Source organism: Pyrus communis, chromosome 5, assembly GCF_963583255.1.
Source record: "Pyrus communis chromosome 5, drPyrComm1.1, whole genome shotgun sequence".
Lineage (NCBI taxonomy): Eukaryota > Viridiplantae > Streptophyta > Magnoliopsida > Rosales > Rosaceae > Pyrus > Pyrus communis.
In genome coordinates, this window is record NC_084807.1 from 9,273,768 (window position 1) to 9,284,746 (window position 10,979).

Consider the following 10,979-nt stretch of genomic DNA (forward strand, 5'->3'; position numbering starts at 1 on the left):
CGATTCGACTGGATAATGCTGGAGAGTTTATCTCACAGACTTTTGACAATTATTGCATGTATGTTGGAGTTGAAGTTAAACATCCAGTACCCCATGTTCATACCCAAAACGGCATGGGAGAAGCTTTCATAAAGCATCTTCAATTGATAGCTCAGACCTTGATTATGTGAACCAAGATGCTGGTATCTGCCTCGACTATACAATGTTGCGTATAGCCATGTTGATCCATCTAAGGCCTTCTGATAAGTGGATATTATACTATATATTTCACCTTAATCTTAGTTATAATTTATTGGTTATTTTGATAGAACTTTGATACTTTGTTATGTATTTTCAATGTAGGACATTCGACTTCCTCTGGAGAAAAACGTTATCAAACAAATGAATTTTAGAGTGATTCCAATTGGAGGATGTTCATGAGTGTTTCAAGATGATTGTGTCAAAATTCCAGATTTTTCTACCACGCCATTTAATCGTGGCAATGAAATAAAGGAGCAGCATGCATTGCTGTCAAAGTGATGTTTAGGGCTTATTTGGGTTTTTTGGCATCCAAGATGGTGTCTTTCTTTGGGTTCGAGACCTTCTACAATTATGTTCGGGACATCTCAAGCTTTAATTCTAGCCATTTTTATTAGAATTATGTTTTGGAGCCCTGAATGTCCAAAAATGTGGTTGATTTGTGGCTGGGCAAATTTCCAATATTTGATTAGGATTATGTTACCTAGTTTCTCTTAAGTTATTATGTTTCCTAGTTTCTCTTAAGTTATTATGTTTCCTAGTTTTTAGAAGACCTTTTCTAGTAAAGATTTTAATTGTGCAGTAGTATAAAAGAAGGCTTTTTAGCCATTAGGGTTTTTTGAATAAAAAATTAAAAATAAAAAAGAAAGGGAGAGAGAGAGCGCACTACTTTGGAGAACTCAGTTTAGAGAGCTTTTGAATTCAAGTTTATTTTCAAGGTGTTTTCCATCCATGTTCTTAATAATATTTTTGTTTTATGATTGTTCGTCACTAATTTCCATTTGCTAGGGCGAGGTCATAAGTCTTAGCAAGAATATGTTGTCTCTTTTAAATTTACTTATGATATTATGAATGTAGGTTTTGAATTATTAATCACTATATTCAAACTATCTAATTGTCTTAATGATTGGCCACCATTAGGATATTTAGAAAAATAATTTGATACAATTTTGGCAACGGTTGTCCCTGAAATTGACTAAGGCTTCATGTGGTTAATCTGTGTAATTTCTTAGGATGGACGACACGTCTTACAGGTTATATGGTTTTTCAAAAGGTTTTTATCCCTACTTTTGCAGATGGCCCAACCTCATTCACCCTTACAATTGGTTACTGGATATGAGTTTGACGTCTCACATTTACGTATGTTTCGGTGGGCTATCTATGTGCCAATAGCGCCACCACTATGTACCAAAATGGGTCCTTAAAGAAGAATGAGAATATATGTCGGTTATGATTCACCATCAAATATTCGCTACTTAAAGCCCTTGCCAGACAATCTTTACTGCATGTTTTGTGGATTATCAATTCGATGAGACAGTCTTCCCATCATTAAAGAGAGATAAAAACACTAACATTCTTATAGAACGCTGTAAATTGTCGTGGATTACCCCAACTATGTCTAGAATGGAAGCTATTGCTACGGAGATACGTTTATGATCCATCAAATGTGATTCATCCCCATCCGTTGGAGATTAACCCAAGCTTGATGAGGTTCCAATGACGATTCTTGATTGGAAAGAAAAAGCTCTCATAAACAAAATCGTTCGACTGGTGAAAGTCTTATGAAGAAACCACTTAATTGAGGAAGCTACTTGGGAGACGGAAGAACACATGTGAGATCTTTATCCATGTTTGTTCTTTAACTATAATCCTTAGTAGTGTAGAAATCTCGGGGACAAAATTTTCTTAAGAAGGGTAGTTGTGACAACCCGTCCTTAATTTTCCATGTAATTTCCTTCCCGAGTGTGTAAATTGACGAATATGTCCTTTTTGGCAAAGTGAAATCCAATGTGGACGTTTGTTGCTAGGCATTTAATTTGTTTTTCCTCTTATTGTAATTTAATTAGTAATCATTATTACAAATGCGTGAGCGCAAATTCGACCCAAATTGATTTGTAACGAAGAATTTACGCTTATTTAAAGTACGTTAACAACGGGTAAAAGTGTACATGTGTGTACAAATTATCTAGTGTCGGTGGACACTATTTTAGTTAAGTTAGATATTTTGCACTTTTAATTGTACAATTTTGGGCTCTTTTATCCTTAAAAACCGGTTCCCCACTTACCTCACCAACCAATCAAACTTTTCCCTATTTTCTCTTATCCAATCAGAGTCTCTCCCTCTTGTTCGATCACAATCACTCTTTCTCTCTCTCTCTCTCTCTCTCTCTCTCTCTCTTCTTCTCCTCTCTCAACTCGTTTCCCTCTTCTTCTCTGCAACACAAAACTACATCATCAGACGTCGTAGATTGAACCCCAAACCACCACTGTCGTACTCCTCTCATCACCACAAGTTCATCCGTATGAGCCGATTAAAAAACAACTGAGTTTCAAGTTCCCAACTCGGAGCTCTGACTCGGATCAAGTTTCTCTGACCACTTTCCTTCGAGTTACAATGTTTTAGAATCGTTAATAGCCACTACACAACTCCCCGAGGCCCTTAGTCCAAGATTAAAGCTAAACCAACATGAAAATACACAACTTCGAGACGTTAGAAATAGGGCCAAGGATTTTGAGCCATTTCAGTCCACTTCCGTCCACTTTTTGGACTCCCAAAAGGTATAAACTTATTCTTCCCCTCCCAAGCTTCATTTTCATATAAAGAACGTCAAAAATGGTTAAGAAATGAGAGAGTTATGAAGTTTTAAAGTTTTTAAGAAAATCCGGCCAACTTTTCCAATTTCCGGCGAACTAGATAATGGCGGCGGCGGTGAACAGCGGCAACAGCGACCGGAGAATTGAGGAAGAAGGAGAATATTTTGTTAAAAGTTAAAGGAATATTCTCATGCCATTAAGGTATTTTCCATTAAAGTTAACAGAATATTCCGTCAAACTGACGGAATATTCTTTAGGCTTTTGCTGGCATGTGAGAGCGCATGTGGCCGCATGTTGGGGATGTGTGAGGGTGCGTGCTGCTTCATGGCGGCGTGTGGTCGACATATTTGGGTCTGTGACATCGCGTAGAATGTTTTCGTATATTTAAACCCTCCATTTAAGCAAACTATGGGGGAATTTCCTAGCCTTTTTGTAAATGTTTTAATTAAATAATTATTACAGTTATTTCACATATAAGAGAGAATTATCCCAAGGAGCTTCGAGGTCAAGCAAGGCTAGGAGGCTACGATCAGACTACGTATCAGTGAGTGGGCATTTGTTTTCAATATATATATATATATAAAGTTTTATGGTTTCCACAAATGCATTTGAATTTAATATTATGCCTATCATGCCATATTTTATTTCACATTAAAAGTGCTATTATATTGTTGAGATTTATAAATCATCATGGCATGTTCATATACATTTTATCTGCTCATCATGCATGCTTGCACTAGTGTAGTACTCGCCCTAGACAAGCCATGCTTCACGTGCATGTTCACATCGCACCGACATGCTCACCTTGGATCCATTGTAGGTGCCAATCCTGTCCTAGATTGCAATAGGCAACTAGGACTCGTATGTGATGCGCCTAAACCTAGTCTTCACATGATTGTAGTACTAGAGCGTATATTATGATTGCACCTAGTCTTATTCATGTCAAAACTTCTCTGCATGAACTCGGTTGTTAGTATACACTGATGTGCACCTGATTTTCATATGTCATGGTTGAGATATTATGATTGTTGTGTTTCTTGAGTTACTGATGAATTATATTTGATTTCATACTTACACGTAGTATGATTTTCTGGAAACTATACTTGTTTTACGGCGAGGGTTAGTATGTTATGAAAATAAACGTGTTTCTCAAACTTTTGTTTTTGCCCACTCACACTTTCTTCAAGACTTAGTTAGCTTAATCCTCTGTGACGAATGAGGGATCTCTGGCGATTTTGACATCCACCCCAGTAAATGTAGGAGTTTATTTCCTGTTGTGTAATAACTATCTTAATTAGGTTCAACTGCTCTACTTATGTCGTACTGTCATCTATGCTTTAGCTACTTCTGTAATATGGATTCTTCCCACTACTACGCACTCTCCTTATTAGCTTAAATAAATTTTACTTTCGGCTTAAATTTATCCATATATTCCACCTCACCTACCTTTTGGCTACATCATCTCCTAGTGTCGGCCAGCATGCCTCGATTCTGATCAGGATGTGTCATCAACCCACCCTCCTCCTTTAGTGTAAATAATAATTTTTGCTCAAAAAAAAAAACCACGTACGAATTTAGGAAATTGGAATCGGCTTCTAGAATTTGCCCAGCTAGGTCAGTTGTAATGGTCAAGGCTCCGGGATGAATTAAAAAAATTAAAGGTTTTGGTGAAGTAATTGATTAAGTCTAGGTCACCCATGGAACGAAGTTTCAACTGACGATAACATTTTAACACATTTTTCCGTGTCATTCATGATTTCAAAAGTGACAGCAGATCAATTCCTAATATTTAAGTTCATCAAACAAATAATCCTAGAAAAATAAAAATTCCTCGAGTCTTCCTTTTGGTTCGCGGAATGAGAGCTTCTTGAAATGAACTCTGATGCTCATTTTTAGGAAATAAGAATGAAAGAGTATCATTCCAGTGTTTGGAACGGTCCTCCCAAACCCCTATTTCAGAGATAACCTGGAATGATAAAAAATAATAATAATAATCTTTGATGCCTGATGGTACGTTGACAGGGTCAGTGTGACCACTCGCTTAGGGCTTACTTGATGGCTATTTTTCTTTTGTTTTTGTTTCTCACTCTTGGGTTATATAAAAAGGAAATACAAGGAATAAACAATGGATGAATAAGGATACGAGGAGTGGTGGGAAAGATATGGAAGAAATGCACATGAAATAATACACAACTGAAGCTAAAAACAATTTTGATGTTCTTTCTCTATGTCGTTCTATGTAGCTTATATATGTTTTATCTACTCTACCAATCTCTATATCTTAACAAAATAAAAGACAAAATGATTTTCAAAGGGGGCTTAATTAGTTAATTAGTTTTTACTGTGCAGTCGTTTATCATATTTAACCTCTCTAGTCTTGATCGTGGCCTATGCATAATCATTATTTAATAAATTTTATATTATTCTACATGTTGCAATCCTATTCGTTTAGGAATATGTCCATGTAGATCTTATCATATCTTGGAATATTATTATGGGATTCTACCATATTTTATACTTAAAATTTGGTCTTGTTAGAGTTGTAATCCTATTGGGGTAAGGAATTTACCTTACCTACTGCTATAAATAAAGGTACAATGGGTGAGATAACACACATCTTAGAATTACACATATCTCTCTTCTCTCTTGTTGCCGCCCCAACTCTCTCTCTTTTTTCAATTACTTGGCCTATAACGTTATCTGCACGCTCTTGCCTAAAACTAAGGAAACTGACGCTAAGGAACTGCAGTTTCGTGGGAGGAGTTTTTCTACAAATTCAAATGCTCAATTGTTTTCTGCTAATCAAGTTCTTCTAAAATTCTGTTAGATATTTTTGAGGACCATGAAACTTGAAAACATTCCCCGTGATGCATGAACCACCTACATTTATATTTGCCTTACTATATATATCTTATATGTTCATATATTTGTCAATCTATACATACATATATACATATGTTCATGCATAACACAATTATAAATTTGCTACGTGGAATTTGTGAGTCAAAGAATCGAAAGAACATAGAAGCAATTAGGATTTTATCAAAACCTAAAAGTTTCGAAGAAAAAAAAATTAGGGTTTTGTGGCTAAGCCACAGCTATGAGCCACACCAAGCCACGTTGGCTAGCTTGCAGCTAAGCTGTGTTGTGCAGTGCTCTGGGCAACATTGTTTGATTTCTGGACCAACAGCAGTAGCCTTCTGGGCTTGCTGCAAGTGAAGACAACCATGCCTTCGCATAGGTTTTGTTTCCATAGGGCCTGCACACCCAGCCTGCCTCCAGCAAACTTGCAGCTTTGTTAGGCCTTGTCTCCTGCGCCCTTGCCCACTTCCAGCAAGCCTAATGCTTGTTAAGCTCGTCTCCGCGTCTCGACCCGCCTTCAGCAGCCTCCTGCGCTGCTCAACTTCATCCTTCACCTCAACCCGCTGCTCTATTGCTGCTGGGTTGTACCCTGCCCCAAGAGCCCAATGTGTTGGCGAGCCGTGTCTACTGCAGCCAACAATCACATGCTGGCCTGCGTACTTTTTTCGATCCAATGTCATATTTTGGCTAGGGGTGGGCAAACGGGTACAGGAACCGCAGGTCGGGGCGGGTAAGGGCCGGTTTCTATTTTGTAAAAACAGAAACGGGGCGGGCCTTTGAAATTTTCGATTCGGGCCGAGTCCTAAAGTATAGGAACCACGAGTACCCGGACCAGCCCGTTTGTAGTTAGAATGGATGGACAAGATTGAAGAAATCATCTCTTCATCCAATCTGAATCGTTGGTTTTAGGTTTTTTCGTCATCAAACCTATCGAACTCAACTGTTACTCTCACTCTGTCGATCGAGTCTCTCTTGCCATCTCCAGTGCGTTGTCCCTTTCCCTCCACCACCCCAACAGTACGAGGGCCCAAGTGACCACCATCTTCTCAATTTGTTACCTTTCTTTCATCTCTCTCTCGCCATCTCGATTTGACATCCCAGGGACCCAGACTTACAAAACCCAACCACCCCACCTCTATCTTCTCAATTTGTCACCTCTCCTTCGCCGTTTCGAGTGTCGTCCCCTCCCCTCATCGAGGAGGACGGGATTCAGATCTTGCAGGTTTACTCCAAGGAGATTAGCAAGCGCATGCTCGACGCCATCAAGTCTAGGAATGTCGTTGCTTCCGCTACTCAAAACGGTGCCACGAAGTCCAAGACTGTGAGCTCTGCGGTGGAATCTACCACTGCTGCTGCCATTGAGGATGCTAAGGCCAAAGAGTACAGATTTTTCCATGTGTGTTAGGTCACTCTTAGCTTCATATTAGGGCTTTCATATCAAGATCTATTCGTATTTATCATGGATTTCTTGTGATGCCTATATACTTAATGACCTACTAAATATTTAAACTTTGTGAATTTCACTATGCACTTCAATTTTCTGGAGATTATATTATCTGGGTTTCTGTTGTGAGTATTGATCTACTGAGTCTTGATCTGCTTTGTTAGGAGATGTTTATACTCAAGATTTTATAAGGAAGTGGGTGCATTTGGAATTGGAAATTTTTCGAAATCTTTCCTCTTGCATTATCTGGGTTTCCTATTGCATAATCTACTGCACTGGTGAATCTGTGCAATCTGTGCAAATTCCAGTTTTTTTTTTTCAAAAAAAAAAAAAAAAAAAAAAGGACTCGTGGACCTAGCCCGTTTCAACCGGGGCCGAGTAAGGTCCGGTTCCTATATAAGAAAATGTAATCCCCAACTCGGCCCAGCCCGTCTCCTTTGCACCTGGGTTCGGTTCGGTCCCTTCAAATTTGGGCTTGGCCCGGCCCGTGCCCACCCCTAATTTTGGCATCCCCTACTTCTTAACCATACCCAAATATTTTTGGGACAATTTTTATGAAAGTCATACTAGACTATATTTTCGTTATTGCTTAGCGCGAAGCCAACCAAAGCTTATATGACCCGAGCGTCATATTTTGCTTCTATGATCAAACTTGAATGGTTACGATCTTTAATTCGACCAAAATCCAAAAAATTTTGCCTGAAGTCCACTTTTTTGGCATTAACGATTAAATATTTTCTTTATAAGATGGGGGCTTATAATAATTTTGTGAACAGGGGAAATAGTCAACTTTGTTCCACAATTTCCACTTGTAATAAGTTTAAAGTTCTAAAAAACGCTAGCCGCTAATGGGGCGGCAGGCTAAGGCCTTACGCCTAGATGCTTAGGTTGAGCGGATTTAAGTAAATGTATTCTACATTATATAAATAAGTAACTATTTACACTATAAAAACTATACTTGTATTTTTCTTAGTTTTTAATTGACAAAAAAAGTGTACTATTAATATGTAGTATAGACATAGCTAAAACAAAATGTAAAAAGATGTTATTGGTGATGGACAGTGGGGTCTTAAAAGAGAAAATAAGGAATCATAATTTTGCAGGGTTGAAGTCGATCGAACGCAGCAAATGGGGTTAGAGGCTACGAAGGAAAACATCATCCATGTCCAATCCCCTGTCTTCTCTCTTGTTGCCGCCACAACCCTCTCTCTTTGTCCTTTATATTTTTAAGTTATTTGGCCTACAACACGTTATCAGCATGCTCTTGCTTAAAACTAAGGAGACACTAAGGAACTCAAGTTTCATGGGAGTTCTTCTACAAATTCAAAAGCTCAATTGTTTTTTCCCAATCAGGTTCTCCTAAAATCCATGTTAGATATTTTTAACGATCAAGAAACATGAAAACATTCCCCATGATGCATGAACACCCTACACTTATATTTACCTTACTATATATTGTATATGTTCATATATATATGTTCATGCATAACGCAATTATAAATTTGCTATGTTTAATTTGTGAGTCAAATAATCGAAAGAAAACAGAAGCAATTCGGGTTTTATCAAAACTTAAAAATTTCCAAAAAAAAAAAAAAAAAAAAAAGGGTTAAGCTGCTGAGCCACGGCTACGAGCTGCATTGGCTGGCCCGCAACCAAGCTGCGCTGTGCAGTGCCTTGGCGACGTCGTTTGATGTCTGGACTAGCCCTCTGGGCTTGCTGCACGTGAAGACAACCAGGTCTCTGGCTTGGGTTTGGTTTTAGTGGGGCCTGCAGCCCCAGCCAGCCTCTAGCAAGCTTGCAGCTTTTCTGGGCCTTATCTCCTGAGCTCCGGCCCACTTTCAGCAAGCCTGATGCTTGATGGGCTCGTCTCCGCGTCAGGACCCGCCTCCAGCATCCTCCTGTGCTGCTTGTCTTCGCCCTTCACCCCGGCCCGCTGCTCTGTTGCTGCTGGGCTGTTGTACAGCCCTTCCCGAGAGCCCAAAACCTGCAGGGAAGTGCCCACTGCATCCAAAAATCACATGCTGCGCTGCCTCCATTTTTCGATCTAATGCCATATTTGGACATCCCGCTTCTTAACCATACCCAAAATTTTTTGGGATATTTTTTATTAAAGCCTTACTAGGTTATACTTTCGTTTATTGATTAGCCCGAAGCCAACTAAAGCTTATATGATCTAAACGTCATTATTTTGCTTTCACGATCAAACCTAAATGGATACAATCTTTTGAATTAATTAAAATCGCCAACAGTTTATTAATTCGACCAAAATCCAAAAAATTTGGCCTGAAGTTCATTTTTTTAGCATGAACGATTCAATATTTTATTTATAAGATGCGTACTTATAATAATTTTGTGAACGGGACTAGAAATAGTCACCCTATTCCACAATTTCCACTTGCAATAAGTTATAGGAGTTGGAATAGTTGTATGTATCAAAGACAAGTCAACCCTATTCCATATTTTCTGCTTGCAATAAGTTATAGGAGTTGGATTAGCTGTATGTATCAAAGACAATGGTAAGTCTTTAATTCAGATTATTGGACAGTCTAACTTTATATCCATTAGATTGGCAAGTAAATAAAAATAATATTTTTTCATTAAAATCATGACCGTTCATTTATTGTGCTACAGAGAGTTACTCTATAATCGTCGAAGTTTATAATTCAAAGTTACATGATAATGGTAATGTTGTATTAATTTCAGAGAAACTTAAGGAGCTCCAGCAACATCTTCTTCTTGATCAGAGCCTCAGAAGGTACCCACCGTGTTATAGTTTTACAGCCACTGCTAATCATTTTCTTTTATAATTCAAGGCAAAGAAACTAGTTAATTGCTCTAACAAGTTTTCTTCCCTTTAATTTGTAGCTGCAGTGAACCCATCGTCAAGCTTCCCCATGGCAAATACAGGAAGAGATCATACTGCCGTTGCAGTTACCACTACGGAATATAATCGCACGACGTCGTTGAAGCAAAGAATCGAAGGAACGAAATGGCTACTGCATCCGTTAGCAGGTAAGAGCTCTTGTTGCATCTTCAAAGTACCTCATTGCCTAGCGAAAACGAACAAGGGCAAGTACCGGCCTCGTATCATCTCAATCGGCCCTTATCACTACGGTGATAAACACGTGGTGATGATGCAACAACACAAATGGAGATTTCTTGACAATCTCGGTCGAACGCAGTAGGGAGGCCTCCTCAAGTCTTGAAGCATTATTTCAGTGTTGAAGGAAAGCATCTACTCGATTTACTTCACTTGAGTTTTGTCCCCGAACCTCAGGATGATTCGCCTCAAGAGAACGTTGAGTTTATCCAATCGGCGAAAAAGCTTCACAATCTCGCTGGAATTAAGTTCAAAAGACGGGAGGCGCAGAGTTTCCTAGACATCAGCAGTGGAGTTCTTGAAATTCCGCGCATAAAACTAGATGATCTCCACACCCATTTCTTCTTAAACTTCGTTGCACTTGAACAATGCTACTCTCATTGCCCAAAATATATAACCACTTACGCTGCATTCATGACTTGTCTCGTCCGCACGCCGATGGACGCGACATTTTTGTCCGATAAGAACATTATCGAGAATTATCTCGGAACCGACAAAGAGGTCGTGCATTTCTTCAAAAACCTCGGCAAAGATGTGCCCTTCGATATCGACAGTATTTATCTCAAGAAGTTGTTCAACGAAGCGAACGAGTACCAAAGAAATATTTTGCACGTGCAGTGGGCGCGTTTCAGATTCAAGTATTTTGAGTCCCCATGGTCCTTCCTCTCTGCTTTAGCTGCTCTGATTCAGGCCTTCTTTGCCGTCTACGGATATCTGCGTCCGCCAAGTTCGGGCTGACGG

The 10,979-nt window shown here is 39.0% G+C and overlaps 1 protein-coding gene across 1 annotated transcript; it reads left to right on the forward strand.

The window, feature by feature from the left end:
* The first annotated feature begins 10,032 nt into the window (after positions 1-10,032).
* LOC137734263 (UPF0481 protein At3g47200-like) lies at positions 10,033-10,976 on the forward strand. The gene is made up of 2 exons (XM_068473558.1): positions 10,033-10,150; positions 10,324-10,976. Exons 1-2 carry the CDS (start codon positions 10,033-10,035, stop codon positions 10,974-10,976), a joined length of 771 nt encoding a protein of 256 aa, XP_068329659.1.
* Positions 10,977-10,979: the final 3 nt, after the last annotated feature.